Consider the following 20,217-nt stretch of genomic DNA (forward strand, 5'->3'; position numbering starts at 1 on the left):
CCACCTGGTGGAGACCCAGCTGTGTGAGTCTGACAGCGTGGATGAAGATGACCCACAGCTGGCCCTGTTCAAGGACGCCCGACGCAGGAGGCAGTCAAGTAGGAGTAAACAGAGGAAGGCAATGGGGCTTCTCAGAAGGAGGGAGAGAGAAGCCACACCCTGAACTCTTTATAAAGGACTTGTGTGGGGAGGGCTGGTTTGCTGAAAGCAACCGCTCAGATAGTGTTTCAAAGCTCCGGTATCTTGGTTCGTGTCTTGTTTGTTTTTGTAATAAATTTGGCAGACGTAATCCAGCCTCTTGCCGTCTGTAAAGGGGTTGCCTTTTCTGCAAGGCCGGTAGCAGGCTGGTACAGAACACCCACTTCTAAAACCAAAGAAATCACGTTTTGATTTGCTTATTCCTGAGGCTTTCTCCAGCAGTTCCAAGAAGTGAAAGAAGCTTCTTCAGATGGTACTGAAAGCCAGAAAAAGTGATGCAAGGCAAATGAACCATTACTGTGTCTGGCACAAAAAACTTGTAATCAAAGCAAATTGTGGCAACCTCACCATAATCTCTCTATACACTGAAGGACACACAACATGGACTTTGTAGTGTTGTTGCACTTGCTAACTTACAGGTAAAACTCAAAAAATTAGAATATCGTGCAAAAGTTCATTTATTTCAGTAATGCAACTTAAAAGGGGAAACTAATATATGAGATAGACTCATTACATGCAAAGCAAGATAGTTCAAGCCGTGATTTGTCATAATTGTGATGATTATGGCGTACAGCTCATGAAAACCCCAAATCCACAATCTCAGTAAATTAGAATATTGTGAAAAGGTGCCATATTCTAGGCTCAAAGTGTCCCACTCTAATCAGCTAATTAAGCCATAACACCTGCAAAGGGTTCCTGAGCCTTTAAATGGTCTCTCTGTCTGGTTCAGTAGGAATCACAATCATGGGGAAGATTGCTGACCTGACGGTTGTGCAGAAAACCATCACTGACACCCTCCATAAGGAGGGTGTCAAACCGTCCCAGATGAGAAATCAGTCGATGAGTCGTGGTATGGTCAACTACAATGGTTCCTTTATTCACGAACTCCAAAGTAAATGCAAAGTCAGCTTTATGCCGATACACGCCTTGGCCCCACTCTCCCCAAACCAAGCCAGCATCCGGCTGGCGCCTATTAAACCCGTCCTCTCTCCATCCCCTCACGCGTCCTCGCGCCCGTGCTCCCGTGACCCGTCCGCAGATGAGGTGGCAACTGGATCTGAGCGTGTGGGGCCCGCAGAACAACTGGCTGACACCCAGCTGGTCATTGGAACGCCCCCCCACCCATGTCTGTGTGGGCGCAGAGCCGTGTGGGTGGGTGGATGTCCCTGAATGCCCCTCGTAGTGTCGGGCCCATGGGGCTCAACAGGCGGCTCCCCTTACCAGGGCTCCACCTGGAAGGTAAGAAGGAGACGTTACACACACTCCTATGTGAGCGACAGGTTCGGCACATTCCCCCCTGGGCTTCCCTGGATACTCGTGGTGAAACGCCCGAAGCAGCCGTGGTGCTTGGATGTTCCCCTCTGCTACCCATGACGCTTCGGATGCTGGATACCCCTTCCACAATAGGAGGTATTGCACCTTTCCCCTCCGTAACCTAGAGTCAAGGATCTCCTGTACCTCGTAATAACCATTGCGAACGGGTCCGGGAGTCCCCTTTTCCCCTACCCCTGTGGATGCAGGGGCCAGTTTCAACAGGCTACTGTGGAAAACCGGGTGAATTCTGCCAAGAAACCTGGGTAGCCGAAGCCGAACCGTCACCGGGTTAATGATCTGGGTGACCTGGAACGGTCCTATAAATTTGGGGCCTAACTTCCTACTTGGTATTTGTAGTCGCAAATACTTTGTGGAAAGATACACCCAATCCCCAACATTAGGGGTGCGAAAAGGCTGTCGTTTCCTATCTGCCTGCTCTTTATTTGTACTAGCCGCCTTGTCCAATGCCTCCTTGGTCGCCTTCCATACCCCCTCCAACTGTTCCACCCATTCTCTGGGTTGGCAAGGGGGGGCGTCCCTTGAGCATACTCTGGGATAGGAACAAAGTCATATCCCAATACCACCCTATATGGGGAGAAACCAGTACTACTATGGACCGTGTTGTTATGAGCCACCTCTGCGAACACCAATAGATCCACCCAGTCCGTTTGCTTGTAGGTCACATAGCTACGCAGGTATCGTTCTACCATTGCGTTGGCTCATTCGGCTGCCCCATTAGTACAGGGATGGTAACCAGAACTCAAACCCTGAGACGAACCAATGAATTGGATGAACTCCCCCAGAACTTGGCCGTGAACTGCACCCCACGGTCCGAAATAATACATCTGGGCACTCCATGTAAATGGTAAACATGGGTTAGAAACATCCAGGCTAAACACCGGGCCGATGGCAGTCCCTTACATGGCACAAAATGGGCCTGTTTTGAAAACAGGTCCACAACCGTCCATATAATGGTGTAACCACGGCTTTCTGGCAGTTCCACGATAAAGTCCATGCCTATATCCTGCCATGGTCTGCAAGGGTCAGCTACTGGTTGCAGGAGCCCCAAAGGCTTTCCTGGCCAGGGTTTTGTAGTGGCACAGGCATGGCAGTTCCTTACATACTCTTCAATATCCTTTTTCATGCCTGGCCACCAAAACTGCCGTCGTGTCAGGTGTAATGTTTTTAAGAATCCAAAATGGCCGTCTTGCTTAGTGTCATGGCATCTGTACAGAACGGTGGTTCTGAGTGGTTGTGGTATATACATCCTGTCCCTGTACCAAGCCAGCCCATCTCTTATGGTCAGAAGGTGCGGATGATGCCGTAACCAGTCATCGTACTTGAGTGTTTCCCGTAGATGATGAGGCAGGTCGTCCACAGCTGCACACTTTGTGGTTCTTATTGTTTCAGGTTCACAGGGGGGGTATAATAGCCTGCACCACTTCCTCCCTCCGATTGTCATACTGTGGCAGACGTGAGTGCGTCCGCTAAGAAGTTCTTTCCCCCTGGTACATACTTTAACGTGAACTTAAAGCGCCTGAAATATAAAGCCCATCAGACGTGCTTAGGAGCCAATCTCCTAGGCGACTGCAAGGCCTCTAGGTTCTTGTGATCAGTCCACACCTCGAACGGTATTTTCGCTGGTGATGGCGCCATGTTTCCAACGCCCACCGAACAGCGAAGGCCTCCTTCTCCCAAATGGCCCAGGCCCGTTCGGTGACCGTCAACTTATTTGATGCATATGCACAAGGTTGTAACTTTCCGCTAACGTTCCGTTGGAGCAGAACGGCCCCCACCGCCACGTCACTGGCGTCCACTTGAACAATGAACAGTGCGTTGGGGTTGGGATGTAACAACACTGGTTCTCTGGCGAACAGCGTTTTTAATGACTCAAACGCCCATTGACAATCGGTAGACCATGCCACCCTCAGTCCTGGATGCGGCTTCACCGACAATTGCTTTGTCTGCAGCAGGTCCGTCAAAGGCAGAGCAATCACAGCAAACGACGGGATGAATTGACGGTAAAAATTGGCGAACCCCAGAAAACCCTGCAATTGGCGACGTGTCCTTGGTGCTTGCTATTGTTGTACCGCCTCCACTTTTTTGGGGTCCATTTCAATCCCAGATGCCGATACTCTATAGCCCAAATAGTCCAATCGAGATGTATGAAATTCACATTTCGTGAGCCTTACATACAAACGTGCTTCCAAGAGCTTTCCCAATACCTGCCGAACCAGGGCAATGTGCTCTTCCATGGTCTCCGTATAAATCAAAATGTCATCTAGATAGACGAGGACCCCCCCCGGTACAGGTGTTCATGCAACACCTGGTTTATTAATTACATGAACACTGCGGGAGCTCCTTGGAGTCCGAACGGCATCACTCGGAACTGGAAACTGCCAAGTGGACAATTAAATGCCGTTTTCCACTCATCACCCTTCTTGATTCGTACTTGGTAATAAGCTTCCCGCAAGTCCAACCGAGTAAACACTCTCCCATTGGCCAGATTTGCCAACATGTCCTTCATAAGTGGCAGAGGGTACAAATGCTCGACACATACCACATTGACTCCATGGTAGTCCACACATAAACGGAGAGTGCTGTCTTTCCTCTCTCTGAATAGGATGGGCACTGCCATCCTCGAATGCGCTGGTTGAATGAACCCTCTCGCCAGGTTCTTATCTATATACCACCGCAACTGCTGCATTTCTCGTGGCGCCATGGCATACATTCGAGGCTTGGGCAGTTTAACCCCCGGCTCCAACTCGATTGTGCAGTCCGTTGGTCGATGGGGTGGTAAGATATCACACTCGCCCTACATGGCTTGGGTCCGGGGTATTTGAGGGAACACCTGCTGCCAGCATCAAGTTCCCTTCGTCCAGTGCGCTCCCACAGGGAGGGTCTTCTCAGGGTCCCACCGGTTTTATTTGTACAGGGATAAATTTAATCTTTTTTAAACTGGTTTTTAACTTTTGTATTTTTGGTTTTTAATTCCCTGTAAACCGCCCTGAGTCCTCCGGGAAAGGGCGGTATATAAATGTAATAAAATAAATAAATAAATAAATAAATAAATTGAAGACCTCCATTAAGTCAGAATATTCCGGCGGTACCTGGACCTCTGCCCCAGACCCGATTCCACAGGCTTCCTCCTTACTTGGCCTCGTTTCCCCTACACGATCGTGGTTCAGAGGCTGGGGCCCTACCCCTAGGCGAAGATGACAACCCCCCCTCCCACCAAATAGTCGGGCCCCATTTATCCAGCCAAGTAAGACCCAGAATCACCTCCTCGGTCATGGAAGGCACCACAATAAACCACAGTATTTCCTAGTGCTCCCCCATTTCCAGACGTACGGGCTTTGTTACGTGTGTAATAGGTGCACCCCCCAGGAGAGACCCATCCACCTGCTGGAAACATTTAGGGGAAACCAGTCGCTCCACCCCGATACCGACCTTGGACACTACCTTTTGGTTGATCAGACAGCGGGTGCTACCCGAATCGATTAAAGCTTTGAACTCCAATTTACTGCCTGTATTGGGACTCACCAACCTTATTGGGATCGTAAAGCGGCTTATGGGAGCACTCACCATTGGATCCTCCTCCTGCTCTTCAGCGCTATCGTAAATAGCTAGTTCCACATCCGTCGGCCTCTCCATCTCAGTTTGGGGATTCCTTCTGGGTATTGCATGCAGAGCCTGGCATGCAGCCCGGGATCATTCCACAGGACGTCTAGGGGAGACACCCCGTGCCAGGGTTGTGCCCATCACCACCCGAGGCACCGGCACCGGGCATTCCGCAACACGATGACCCGGCTGGTCGCACCGGAAACAACGAGGTGAGGCTCGGGATGGCGGTGCTGAGGGTTTCATAGTCGAATTCACCGGCTTTTGTTCCTCCTGCTGCGCCTTGTCCAGGACTTGTCGAGACTCAGATGGGGTTTCCGCACGCCCTTTGCAGCCCTGCAAGCCGATGTCCAACTCGACCGACACCCGGAGCCAGTCCTGAAGTCTAGGGGGGATTCCGCGAACAATACAAGCCCTCTGAAGAGCCCCGTCTAGTCCTGTATGGAATTGGTGAATTAACATCCACTCTGGCCATGAACATAGCTTCCCAGCCACCTCCCTGAACTCACGGATGTACTCCATCGCTGGATGGCCGTTTTGTCGAAGCCCGACGACTTCAGCCTCAGCTCGTTGTATACGGGTGACATCCTCGAAGCGTACCCATAACGCCTCTAGAAACAGACCAACATCCCCCAGCTCCCTGGCATAGTCACTGTATAAGTCAGCAGCCCACACTGCAGCCTCTCCTTGCAGCACCGTTGTGACCACCATCACCATTGCACATTGGGATGAATAAGCTGGGCCAAATTTATCCAAATGGTGTATCACATGGCTTAGAAAGACAGCCAGACGGTCGGGGTGTCCATCAAAAGCCATCGGTAACGGTGATGGGCCCCATGCTACGCCTGCTCCCCAAGGACCCATTTGAGCTCCTGATCCTCGCGCCATGGGGCCCGGATATCGTGGGTAAGCCGCCTGCCAACCTGAAACCTCCACTGGTGGTACTGTTCGTTGTGAAGGACCACCCCCCCCCGTTGCAGGCATATCCACGCCTCCCTGAACCGGAGCAGCAACTGGGGCTTGTGTAGGAGGAGCAGTTCTTTGTGGTGTCCCATGAACAGGCAGTCCCCAGAACTGTGGACTTGCCAGATGAAAACGAGTTTGGTCCTGACGCACAGGAACGGCTCTGTCATGTGACCAGCATCCATTAGCAGGTTCAGGCTCAGCAGGGTTCCATGGTCGGGGTTCTCCAAACCTATCCCTCAAGATGTCCAGAGTGTAGCTACCAGGTGCTGTAGAATAGCTCCACTCCTCACCCTCCTCATCAGTGCTACGTCGTTCCCTCCAGTCGAACAACGGGCCCCTCGGCCTAGTTGGTTGTTCTTGGCCGGCGTCCGTCTGATCCAGAACAGGGCTTAGCCACCATTCCCCACTACTCGTTTGCCCGCCTGTCTCCTGGGCTCCACTTCCAGTAATCACAGAGTGGGGGTCCCGGACCTTGGGCCGTACAACAGACGGAGCCTCCGCTAACTCCCCCACATCAAGGGGTGCTGTGGCCCCGGCTGGCTCTCCTCCTTCAGCCGCCAGAACAGCCCCCTGGGTTCCTTCTGCCATATCAGTCAGCCGAAAAGCAAGATCAGAATACAGCAGTAGGGAAACAAAACAAAACCAAAGCAATGCTGACTTACTGTCAAACGGTCCCCGATGAGAAATCAGTCAATGAGTCGTGGTACGGTCAACTATGATGGTTCCTTTATTCACGAACTCCAAAGTAAATGCAAAATCAGCGTTGGGAACCACACGCCCCAACGCCTGCTTTATGCCGATACACGCCTCGGCCCCAGCCTCCCCAAACCAAGCCAGCAGCCGGCTGGCGCCTATTAAACCCGTCCTCTGTCCCCTCGCGCATCCTCGCGCCCATGCTCCCCTGTGACCCGTCCGCCGTGATGTATCTTGTGTTATCCCCCAGCCCCCTCCCAATCCTACCTTAAACGCCCAGTGTGTGACCATCCCTCCATACACCCCCCTCAGCCCCACCTAGCTCTGATATAACCTTCCACACGTCCCACAAGAAGTCTTTGCCAAGGCCCGGCTCCAGCCCGTCCGGTGTTCCCAATAACGACTGATGGTCGCAAGGCCCCACTGGAGTACAGGCACCAGTGTAGACAGACCCGTCCCGCCAGGACCCCTCTCGTCCGGCCACACACCCTCCCGACAGAGGCCTATCTATGGTTGGGCCTTCGGCGGCCACCTCCGGTGGCAACTGCTGGGTTCCTTGTGCGATTGGGCAGTCTGTGGTGCCCTTTCGAGCGCCTGTGGGGCCTTCCTCAGGTCCCTCTGACGCAAGCACGACGGAGAGCCCTGGAACAGCTGGTTGTCGGAGCACCGGAACCCGGAAGTGTGAAGCAGCCGGCTGCCGGCCTCGGGAGGCGACGAACGGCTGGGACTCTTCCGGAGCTCGCAGACGAGGTGGCAACTGAGTCCGAGCGTGTGGGGCCCACGGAACAACTGGCTCACACCAAGCTGGTTGTTGGGACCGCCGCCCCCGTGTCTGTGTGGGTGCAGAGCCGTGTGGGTGGGTGGATATCCCTGAACGCCCCTCGTAGTGTCGGGCCCATGGGGCTCGACAGAGGGAAAGCCTGAAAAGGTAATTGCAAAGGAAGTTGGATGTTCCCAAAGTGCTGTATCAAAGCACATTAATAGAAAGTTATGTGGAAGGGAAAAGTGTGGAAGAAGAAGGTGCACAAGCAGCAGGGATGACCGCAGCCTGGAGAGGATTGTCAGGAAAAGGCCATTCAAAAGTGTTGGGGAGTTTCACAAGGAGTGGAGTGAGGCTGGAGTCAGTGCATCAAGAGCCACCACACACAGACGGATCATGGACATGGGCTTCAAATGTCATATTCCTCTTGTCAAGCCGCTCCTGAACAACAAACGTCAGAAGCGTCTTACCTGGGCTAAATAAAAACAGACCTGGTCTGTTGCTCAGTGGTCCAAAGTCCTCTTTTCTGATGAGAGCAACTTTTGCATCTCATTTGGAAACCAAGGACCCAGAGTCTGGAGGAAGAATGGAGAGGCACACACTGCAAGATGCTTGAAGTCCAGTGTGAAGTTTCCAGTCTGTGTTGATTTGGGGAGCCATGTCATCTGCTGGTGTTGGTCCACTGTGCTTCATTAAGTCCAGGGTCAACGCAGCCGTCTACCAGGAGATTTTGGAGCACTTCATGCTTCCTTCTGCAGACGAGCTTTATGGGGATGCTGACTTCATTTTCCAGCAGGACCTGGCACCTGCCCACACTGCCAAAAGCACCAAAACCTGGTTCAATGACCGTGGGATTAATTGCAGTAATTGCAGCAAAAGGGGCCCAAACCAAGTACTGAGTACATATGCATGATTATACTTTTCAGAGGCCCGATATTGTTCTATGTATACTCCTTGTTTTATTGATTGCATGTAATATTCAAATTTTCTGAGATTGTGGATTTGGGGTTTTCATGAGCTGTACGCCATAATCATCACAATTATGACAAATCACAGCTTGAACTATCTTGCTTTGCATGTAAATAAATAAATAAACCTTTATTGTCAAAGTACATTTGTACATTGAGATTAGCTGAGCCTCCCCCCGTGCTCTCTCCCCCCAACACACAGTGACAACAAACCCTCCATCCTACCACACCATGTGAACCAACTACACCACACACCAGCCTCCCAAGTCAATTCTGCATAAGTTCACAGAGATTATATCCCATTTAAAAGCCTACCAGCCCACGGATAAAAGCTATTTTTCAGCTTGTTGGTGCGGCTGGCTATACTCCTATATCTCCTACCGGATGGTAGGAGAGTAAAGAGATACCGTCCAGGGTGTGAGTCATCCGTGAGAATCTTCCTCACTCTTCCAAGGCAACGAGCCCTGGCGCTGTCATCCAGTGGTGTCAGGGGACAGCCCACAGTGTCTTGTGCTGTGCTCACTACCCTCTGTAATACTTTTCTGTCCGCAGCTGTCAGACCAGCATACCAAACCACAATACCATACGAGAGGACGCTCTGTATAGTAGAACGGTAAAAGAGGGTCATTAGCCGTTGTTCTACCCTGTTCTTCCACAAGACCCTAAGAAAGTGAAGCCTCTGTTGGGCCTTTCTAGCCACCTGGGTTGTGTTAACTTTCCAGGTCAGATCTTCACAGAGGTAGACTCCCAGAAATTTAAAGGAGGAAACTCTCTCCACACAGTCCTCCCCAATGTAAAGTGGGGCAGGTTCCTCCTTTTTTCTCTGGAAGTCTAACACCATCTCTTTCGTCTTGCCAATGTTTAGGTGCAAGTTGTTGTTACTACACCATATGGATAGTTTTTGTACCTCCGCCCTATATACTGTCTCATCCCCACCTGTAATAAGACCCACCACAGTTGTATCATCTGCGAACTTGATTATCGCAGTGGATGGGTCAGATGATACACAATCATAAGTGTATAAAGAGTACAGGTAGGGGCTAAGCACACAGCCCTGTGGCGTGCCGGTGCAAAGCTTCAGGGGGGTGGACAAAGCAGACCCGACCCTCATTGTTTGTAACCGATCCTTAAGAAAGTCTTGAATCCAATCGGCGGGGGAGAATTTCAAGTCAGTCAGCTTCTCGATGAGCATGCTCGGCAAAATGGTGTTGAAAGCCGAGCTGTAGTCAACAAAAAGCATCCTGACATAACTTCCAGGTCTCTCGAGATGACTTGCTACAGAGTGTAAAGCAGTAGCTATGGCATCGTCTGTCGACCTATTTCCTCTGTAGGCAAATTGATGTTTATCAAAGTCCAGTGGGAGGCATGTCCTAAGATGTTGGAGAACCAATCTTTCGAAGCATTTCATGACTACAGACGTTAATGCAATAGGTCTGTAGTATAATGAGTCTATCTCATATATTAGTTTCCCCTTTTAAGTTGCATTACTGAAGTAAATGAACTTTTGCACGATATTCTAATTTTTCGAGTTTCACCTGTAGGTTCTTTTTCTTAGTTTGCTTTTTTTCTCGTTTTTTTCCCTATTGATGTTAAACTGATTGGTCTGTAGTTTCCTGGGTCCGTTTTTTTCCCTTTCTTGAAGATGGGAACCACATCAGCCCTTTTCCAATCCTCAGGTATTTCCCCCATGCTCCAGGATTTTTGTAAGATATGGTGCAGTGGTTCTGAGAGTTGAAGTCCTATGATGGTACAACATATTGTATAATTTGGGAAACAAGATTTTTTTTCTCTTAATGCTCCTTTATGGTTTGAGAATATATCAGTATAAACAAAGAAACCTTCCTAAATTTGTTTAAAATGCACAGAATTTTTGACATAAGTATACATTGTTCTTAGTTTTACTTAATTCCTGTTAATTTTGTTTATATTTACACTTTTATTGTATTGTAAACTGCCCAGAGTTGCTTTGGATAGTGAGATGGGCATCATATAAATTTAATAAATAAATAAGGAACAAATTAGTAATTGAATGTTCCTTTCCATAAATTCTATTTGTAAGCTGAAGTTGAGGTTGCAACTAGGTATTCTGGAGTACCTGTTGAGGGCTACTGTGGCACAGTAGTTTGTGTCAAGATCCTCAAGATTAGTATCCAGAGATGCAAGATCCTCAAGATTAGTATCCAGAGATGCAACCATGTGCAGAAAGTTAACAAACCACTGAGGGTACTGCACAATTATTTGACAATTCAAAGGACTTAATTGTACTTTTGGAATATAAATCTGACACTAATAGTGCCTACTATGAAGATGGTTTAATTACAAGCCCCCCAGCGCAATTGAAAGAAGAGTTTCAAGTAAATCTACAATCCTCAAGAACAGGTTTGGGGTGTCCACTTCAAAATTGAAATTGGCAATGTGGACGTATTTGTTTTAAAATCATATTGGAGAATCTATTGAGAGTTTATATTTAATAGACATTCAGAAGAAAAAGATTTTATTTTATGAGGACAAGCTGGAGGGAGTGACTTAAATAAATGGAGTTGGACTGGATTTTCTATTGGTCTCACATATATAATTAAAAGACAGTTCCAATGCTTTGTTTTATGCTTATAAAGTGGGTTTAAGAATGGGTTGAATAAAAGGGAAAGAAAAAGAAATTTTAGATCTTTTTGCATATATAACACTTGAGTAATTCCTAAAGTTTGCATTATTATTGCGCCCATATAAATTTCAGCTGTTCTAGTAGGATTTTTCTGACATTTAATCAGTTGCCTCTTACAGCAAAAGGCCTGGTCTGCGAAGAGCTTACAAAGCCTCATAGGGATCTCATTGTTGGAAGGTATCAGTCAGGAGAAGGGTACAAAACAATTTCCAAGGCATTGGATACATCAGGGAACACAGTAGTCATCATCAAGGGGAGAAAATATGGCACTACAGTGACATTTCCAAGGACTGGATGTCCCTCCAACATTGATGAAAAAACAAGAACTGGCCTGGGAGGCTGCCAAGAGGCCTACAGCAACTTTCAAGAAGCTGCAAGAATTTCTGGCAAGTACTGGTTGTGTACTACATGTGACAAGAATCTCCCATATTCTTCATATGTCTGGGCTAGGGTGGCACCCCACCCCACCTTGGGTACGGTGGCAAAACAGAAGCCTTTTCTTATAAACATGAGCCCAGCTACATTTTGCAAAAACCTACATCAAGTCTGACAAAAGTATGTGGGAACATGTGCTATGGTCTGATGAGACCAAAGTAGACGTTTTTTGGCCATCTGTGAGAGGGCAGGCTGCCTAAGATTAGCTAGCACCTGGGCTGATGGTGCCTGCCCCTTTAAGACCTCTCCCTAGCCAGTCTGACAGCTCAGCAAAGAGCAGCTATAAAAAGCCTGCAGCAAACCAGACTTATATGTTGTGGGTGTGCTAGTTTTGGACAGCAGTGGGCACAGAAGGGCTCTGGGAGTAAGAAGAGTTGTGGGTTTTCTAATCCAAATAGGAAACTGGAAGCAACCTAAGATGTCAAGGTAATGATTTAGAAGCTAACCACTTGATGTAATGTATGATGTAATGTTGGAAATGACTAAGCAGGGTCTATGTCTCTTTAAGAGCAAACAGGGTCTGTATCTCTTTAAGAGCTTTGTATAAAAGGGAAGGCTCCGCAGATGTGTTCTTTCTCTTCTGTCTTCCTGCTGTGGTGTGTTGAATCCTGCTGTTTTAACACATGTATGTATATTGTTCCTGGTGTATGATATTCTAGATAGTGTAATATAAACCACCATTTAATATAGACCACTGTTTACTGTGTTTACTCCTGGGTTATCTCAGCGCAATAAGACTGTGCATGCTCTGACATAAAAGAATTGGAGAAGCTCACTCCTGATAGTAAAACAGAGCAGCAGTAGACCTAGGAAGGGTGTGGAATGAAACTGGAACTACTACCCAAGGATCTGGTGTCTAAAATAAGGCTGGAGTGAGCCTTCTAGAGTTTGGGCAGCCCACTGAATTGGGTAGAGAAAACCCAGTGACACCATTGTTCCAAAAAGTATTTTTGGCACACAAACACCATGCATCACCAAAAATACTCCATACCTGTTCTGTACCAGCCTGCTACCGGCCCTGCAGAAAAGGCAACCCCTTTACAAACGGCAAGAGGCTGGAATTACGTCTGCCAAATTTATTACTACAAAAACAAACAAGACACGAACCAAGATACAGGAGCTTTGAAACACTATCTGAGCGGTTGCTTTCAGCAAACCAGCCCTCCCCACACATTCCCTTTATAAAGAGTTCAGGGCGTGGCTTCTCTCTGCCTCCTTCCGAGAAGCCCCATTGCCTTCCTCTGTTTACTCCTACTTGACTGCCTCCTGCATTGGGCGTCCTTGAACAGGGCCAGCTGTGGGTCATCTTCATCCACACTGTCAGGCTCACACAGCTGGGTCTCCATGGTGACCAAGTGGGAGGGGCCTGCCTGAGGGCTATCATCAGCAAGATCTTCAACCCCCTCAGCAAGGTCTTCAACACCCCCCTCCTCCTCTGAGTCGTCCGACCCAACTGCCGAACCCACAGGCAGACCCTGAATCACAACAATACCCACAGTGAAGCATGGTGGTCATAGCATTATGCTTTGGGGCTGCTTTTCTTCCATTGGAACTGGGGCTTTACTCAAGGTGGAGGGAATTAGGAACAGTTCCAGGTATCAGTCAGTTTTGGCACAAAACCTTCAGGCCTCTGCTAAAGCAGAATTTCACCTTTCAACACAACAGTAACCCAAAGCATACCTCAAAATCAACAAAAGAATGGCTTCACTTGAAGAATAACAGAGTTTTGGAATGGCCCAGCCAGAGCCCGGACCTGAATCCAATTGAAAATCTGTGGGGTGACCTGAAGAGGGCTGTGCACAGGAGATGCCCTCACAATATGACAGATTTAGAGCTCTTTTGCAAGAAAGAGCAGAAAAAGATTCCCAAGGGAAGATGTGCCACGCTGATAGGTTTCTACCCCAAATGATGGAATGCTGTCATAAAATCAAAAGGTACTTCATTTTTTAAGGGTGTGCACACTTTCCCACCCCGATTTTTCAACTGAATTGTACAGCTTGTTATATTAAAGGTGGAAAAAATTCTGAAGTGATTTATCTTGGTATGATTTTTTTTACATCTCAAAAATCTGGCATTTTAATGGCAGTGTAGACTTTTATATCCCGTGTAGACTGTTTCAGTCTATTTAAGAAAAAGGTGGAACCAGGTTCATAAAAGCCCATCTTTGAGACTCATGCTGGAACTACCTGCTTAGCCATCTGGTCTTGTCTTTAGTTTTTGTTTTGTATACTGGTTCAAGGAATTGGCACTTGGGGATACAATTCTGAACCTGGCACTGAAAGGCACACAACAGATACCTTGTATAAGAAACTGGCATGCTTGCTTTCCAGTGAGAATGGGTAACCAAAGAGAATCCCAAGATGAGCATGAGAAAATACAGAGAATAGGGAGGTGAGGGTTTGTTTTTAAATGTGTTTAATGCTTCTTGAAAGGATTAGGTCCCCTATTTTACAAGGCAAGCATAAAAAGCACCCATCTTTTGAAAGCCCCTAAGCATCAATAGCTGCATAGTTAGAAGCTGGTCTCACTCCCTCTGCTTTTAGGAATCCTTAATATTTAGAAAATAGTTGTCTCTGCCCACTTGCTATAATGCAACAAAATTTTTAAATATATGAAACTATAGATTTAATTTGGGGTGGAGGGGTTGGGAAAAGATTTTCTGTTTGCTGGATAGAGTAATAGAAAATGTACAGGGGGGGATGTTTGACACCATTTTATTAATCTTCAACTGCAGTGGAAAAATATAACCTTTTACAAATGCCATCCTGTGTAAGCTTCAGTATATAAAACTAACCCCATATCAGAACCAAATAAAGAGAATAGGCAAAGCAGTTTCCAAATTGTACTTTTATCTTTTTTTTGTTTGAACATTTAATTTCAACTTCATTTTTGCAATCCAATATTTCCTGAAAGGTTTTTTTATTTAGACTTTTAAAAAATTCTTTGGCACAATTGTGTATGGTTCAGGCTTTGTTCACAGCAAAAGGGGCTTTGTCCCGTTTTGCTTGTTTTTATTATCACCAATTCAAAGTTGTGTTTTGTTTCAAAGCCTCACATCCCATTTGGAAAAACTGGATCCTAATGTCTCCACTGACATGTATTCTGGACACCCTACCCGCCTCTCACCCCATCCCGGGTTTCTACATTCACAGTTGAACAAAATTCAGGAAGGAAAGGAGCTTTTTATTGAAACAAGATTGTGAAAAAAGTCACAACGGGAGCTTTGAACATCCCACCTACAATCCCCTAAAGAAACCCTACATGGGGCAACTTCTATTTACCCCTCCCCAATTCAAATCTCATACTTTTCTGCCACTTCAAGTAGACTGAACTTGTTAATTTAGGAAATGCAACTGCTAATCTTTTCAGTGTTTCTTTTGGGAAACATCAACTGCAATTGAGAATGTAGATACTGCCTCATTCACACACACACACTTTTGAAAGAAAATCCTTCACCCTTCCCATTTGTCTTGAGCAATGACAGTGCTGTGTGTCCAAAAACTCCCCTCCCTCCTGAAAAAAGGTAACTGGTGGGCTGGGGACCCCATCTTCTCCTCTCTAGCAACAAAAGCCAGACCTTATTAAGTGAGTACTCAAATTGAACCTGAAGCTAGCTTTTCTCTGTCCTAGACTAAGTAAACTACCTCTTCACTGTCCAAAAGACAAGAGAATTAGTCCTTGTCAGAAGAGACTGTACTGAATCATTTTCTACTTCCTGGAGGCAAGCAATGACAAGGTTTTGTTGCTATTCAAGTCAGTGATTAGCTCCATTAACAGTGGTTTTGCCATTTGCCGTGGCTGGATTTTCACCTTGGTGTGTTTAAGCCTCTCACTCACTCATCCTCTCATTCCCAAACACTCAGCATTCGTGCACACTCCTCACTTCGGGTTGGGTTTTTTTCCCCTCAATAGATTGGAGAATTCCAGTGGGGGTCTCAGGTGTCATCCCAACAGTAAAAGATCTGTAAGTGAAGAAAAATAAGAAGGCAATGCAGTGTAATATAAAAAGAGACACTTGCAATTTCTTTAGTAGCAATAAGATTGTTTCATTATTGTGGGTTTTTTAAACAAATATTCGCATTAGACAACTTTTTCACTTCGATTGTCACATCACGTTGCATAAGATTTCTTATATTTTTTAAAGCAGGTCTTGAAAGAAATAAGGAATTTTTGAATAGGACATTGAAGACAAAGGCCATTGGGATGATAATCCAAATACTACTTCCTACACCATTTTGAAGCTTACTCAGTGGGGAATTAACATATTCTGGGCCTTACATTAGTTCTCCGAACGTCTAATGCAAACTGTATAGGAACAACTCAGATGTTTTAAAGAACAAAAAAGTTGGAGCCTTCTTACCAAGCTTGATTTTTCAGTTTTCTCAACTCTTTAGTGGCCCAGGTAGCAAGGGTTTTTGTTTTGTTCGTCGTTGATCTTCTTCCTTCAGTTAGTAATTCATGTATCATGGGCCTAGCTTCTACCATCTTGAGGACATCTTTCCCAAATGCTGTGCACAAATCCCTGTGAAAAGCAAAGAATATAAAGAAAAACCTCCCAATACTTGGTTTCAATGATTACTGTGGCTCATGGGTGTCAAACTCGCCGTGTCACGTGTTGCGACGTATCGTGACTTTTTTCGCATTGCTGGAGCTGGGGTGAGCGCAGCCTCCACATGATGCAACCGGCCTGTGGGCCAGCAGTTTGACACCCCTGTTGTCGGTAGTTGAGTTTCTTGACTCTTATGAGTTATGACTGCAGCACATCTCCCCCATGGTCATATGATCATACTTCAGGCACTTGGCAACCAGCTCACATTTACTACCAGACACAGCAACCCGTGGTTACGTGACCACAACTTGCAACAATTATTATTATTTTTTGCAGTTTTCTGGCAGAAAATGCCCATTGGATATGCTGGATTCACTTGACCACCATGTGGTTTGCTTAACAACTGCAGAGACCTGCTTTATATCTGTTGTAAAAACTTGTAAAATTGAATCTGGTCAAGGACTACCTGTAGTCACCCCCTAAGTGGATTACTGCAATGCACTATTTATGGGGCTGCTCTTGAAGACCATCTGGAAGTTGCAACTGGTCCAGAATGCAGCAGTGTATGCCCATTTTTCCTCTGTGCTCTGCCAGTGTAATGATATATGGGAATGACCTTGGGAGAATGGGCAAAGAGACACCACCAAGGGAAGCTGGATAGTAGGTGGGGCAAGAGGCTCAGAAGAGATTGTCCCTAGTTTCTCAGGCTGTAAAGGAGACTGGGGGGGGGGAAGGGAATGTATTTTCAGACTTGCAAGATTATGTCAATGTAGCTTTACGTTGAAGTCACCCATCTGCATATGTTTCCTATCTGGTTTGCCCTGCAAAGCAACAGCCAACTATATTGGCTTCTGGGTGGAATTCAAGGTGCTGGTTATCATCTCATGGCATGAGGCTGGGTTATTTGAGGCACTGCCTCTTTTTGGTTGTCTATACCCATCCCACTAGGTTTGATAGGAAGGGCTCATTCCAGGTCCCCTCAATTAAATGATGTAATGGGACCTAGGAAGCAGGCCTTTTCTGTCATAACACCTGAACTCTGAACAACCCTGCTCCAACCTTGACAGCCTTTTGCAAAGCACTGAAAATCTAGATGTGTTCCTGAGCACGAGGGTGGGAAGTTAGCTGACTGGGGCATTGCTGCTGTTTTGCACTTATTCTCACCATCCATTTTAGATTCTATGTTTCACTAATATTATTTTTATTGTTTTAATAAGTTGTGAGCTACCAGAAATACATCTGTGATATAAGCAGCCATATAAATTGATTAAATAAATAAGTACAGGTGGTGCTCTATTAACAACCACTTGTTCAGCAACAGTTCCAACTTACAATGGTGCTGAATAAGTGGTATTTATGACTGGTCCTCCAGGTTTTGGCCTTCACAGCACCCCTGTGGTCATGTGATCATTACCTGGTTGCTCAACAGTGGCCCAGATTTCCAACTATCATAGCATCCCGCAGTAATGTAAATGTGAACCTTCCCTGCTGGCTTCTCACAAGCAAAGTCAATGGGGAAGCTGGCAGGAACTTGGAAATCATAGTCCCATTAGGTCCTTACTTAATAAGCTGTGGTGATTCGCTTAACAACTTGTGGTTTGCTTAACAACAGTAACTAGAGGTTGCCAGAACTGCTGTTGCTAAGTGGCACAGTTCTAGGAGACGAGCAGGCTGAGCCTGAGGGTGGGGTCAAATGTGTCATCAATTTGGAGTTGCTACACTCCCACAAGAAACCCAGGTCCACCCCCCCACCATGAATTCCAATGACCCTTATCGAGTGCCAATTTGGTTTGACCATCAGTAGATCAGATTCTTGTGTATAGGTTGCATGTAATATACTTTTAGTGCTTTGAACTTAACTTCTGTTCCTGGTTACTTGCACCTGACATTAATCTGATCTACTCACCTAAACTTTCACAGACTACTATGAAAACCACAGCATGGCATCGGATCCACAAGCTGGAGCAGCAGCAGACAATTCAGAGATGAATATCCTCTACAGACACCAAGACGGTTTGGAAACCAAGGTGTGAAATACAGCAGCTAATATGCACCAGATACTCTTGCTCCACCATCAGCAACTGGTGCTCCACTGCAGAGGACCCCTGGATGTCTACCCCAGAGATTTGCAGGAGACTCAGACAAGATGAGAACATTTCTTACCCAATGTGAACTATTCATTGGCACCAGACCAGTGAAGTTTCTAATGGACAGATCATGAGTGTCCTTCATTCTCAGCCTCCTCACAGCTTCAGCCACTAGATGGGCGCTCCCCCATGATTGAGTGCAATGACCCAATCATGGATAACTATTAAAACTTCCTAGTACACTTCAGACAACACTTCAGAGATGCCACCCAAGAAGACACTGCCACATGCACAATTCAAGAGCTCCAACAAGGCAACTGGAGAGTATGGCTCTACACTGAATTCAAATGGTTGCAGCAGACTTGAACTGGAATGAGCCTTCCCTGTTGGTGCAATTCAGACATGGCCTCAATGACAGAATTGCAAATGAACTCATCAGGCAGGTAGTTCCCCAAACACTGGATGAAATCTACAGAACCTGCATTATAATTGACTCATGTTTAGAAGAGATCAGGGCTTGCTCCAACCATTGCAAGCTACCAGCTCAACTCCCATATCCAGTCCTCATCTCTCTTACACTGACTGAAGCTGATCAAGGGGGAGAGGAGCCTATGCAAATTGATGCAGCCAGACAATCCACAGCCACAGAAGAATGGCAGAGGCACTGAGATTTTAGTACTGTTTCTACTGTAGAGAATCCAGGCACTTGGTCAAGGACTGCACTTCCAAACCACCCAGGAGGAGACAGGCGTTGCAGCCACAGTTCCAGTGACAGACATCCCAAATGCAAACCATAGAAATGGGAAATGACAACAGCCTACCTGCAAGAGCTTAGAGGAGGGATTCTTCAAACACTGAACAGGGTTCACATTCAAACCCACCTAGGTATGTTGTTAAAGACTGATGTCACTTTAGGTCTCTCAGGCGGATGGGAAGAAATTGTTACTGCTTTACTGGATTCAGGAGCTACAGCTAATTTTATAAACTATGCAACAGTAAAAGGACTCAAGATTCCCACAGCCCAGGGGTAGGGAACCTTGGCTCTTTTGACTTGTGGACTTCAATACCCAGAAGTCCTGAACCAGCCATGCTGATTCAGGAATTCTGCGAGTTGAAGTCCACAAGTCATAAAAGAGCCAAGGTTCCCTACCCCAGCCATAGCCCATTTGAAGTTTCCCTTGCAAGTGAAACAACTGATAGTCAGCTTTTGAAAGTGAGTCCGATTACACTATTCCACAGTCCCTTTGCACTTAACCATAGCCAAGCACTCTGAACTGTTAACTCTTTACATGAGTAACCACCTGGACTTTCCAGTCGTTTTGGGGTGTGGACGATTACAATCCCACAACCCCACAATTTGTTGGAAGATGCGTCTTTTTTCATTTTATGACCTAGCCTGTCTCCATCATTGTGATCAGCAGTCCAAAACCCGCCACCAGCCAACCCTGAACCCAAGCAGGGAGATACCCAACCTCCCAAGCAAATACACAGAGTTTGCAGTTATTTGGGGAGGAAGAAGCCCCAGTCCTCCCCCCACACAGAGATTGTGACTGTGCCATAGACTTGATCCCAGGTGCTAAAATACCTGCCAAGAGACAGTATCCAATGCCAGCTAAGGAATTAGAAACCTTGAAGCAGTACTTAGACTCTAACTTACAAAGGGGCTTTATTAAACCTTCAAAATTAGCCTCAGCACCCACCTGCCAACAAAAGTGCGTATAGTCAAGGCTATGGTCTTCCCAGTTGCAATGTATGGCTGTGAAAGTTGGACCATAAGAAAGGCTGAGTGCCAAAGAATTGAGGCCTTTGAACTATGGTGCTGGAGAAGACTCCTGCGAGTCCCTTGAACTGCAAGGCGATCAAACCGGTCAGTCCTAGAGGAGATCAACCCCGACTGCTCTTTAGAAGGCCAGATCCTGAAGTTGAAACTCAAATACTTTGGCCACCTAATGAGAAGGAAGGAC

The 20,217-nt window shown here is 46.7% G+C and overlaps 1 protein-coding gene across 1 annotated transcript in view; it reads right to left on the reverse strand.

Moving 5' to 3' along the window:
• Window positions 1–14,420: 14,420 nt before the first annotated feature.
• Window positions 14,421–20,217, reverse strand: part of LOC310648314 (importin subunit beta-1-like) — a gene marked incomplete at its 5' end in the record, with an annotated part of 66,932 nt that continues 61,135 nt past the window's right edge. Inside the window, 2 exons of the mRNA XM_083376077.1 lie at window positions 14,421–15,579; window positions 15,978–16,139. Coding sequence (XP_083232203.1) covers window position 15,579; window positions 15,978–16,139 — 163 coding nt within the window. The 3' untranslated portion in view covers window positions 14,421–15,578. The remainder of the gene's footprint in view (window positions 15,580–15,977; window positions 16,140–20,217) is intronic.

Source organism: Vipera ursinii (assembly GCF_947247035.1).
Source record: "Vipera ursinii genome assembly, chromosome: W".
Lineage (NCBI taxonomy): Eukaryota > Metazoa > Chordata > Lepidosauria > Squamata > Viperidae > Vipera > Vipera ursinii.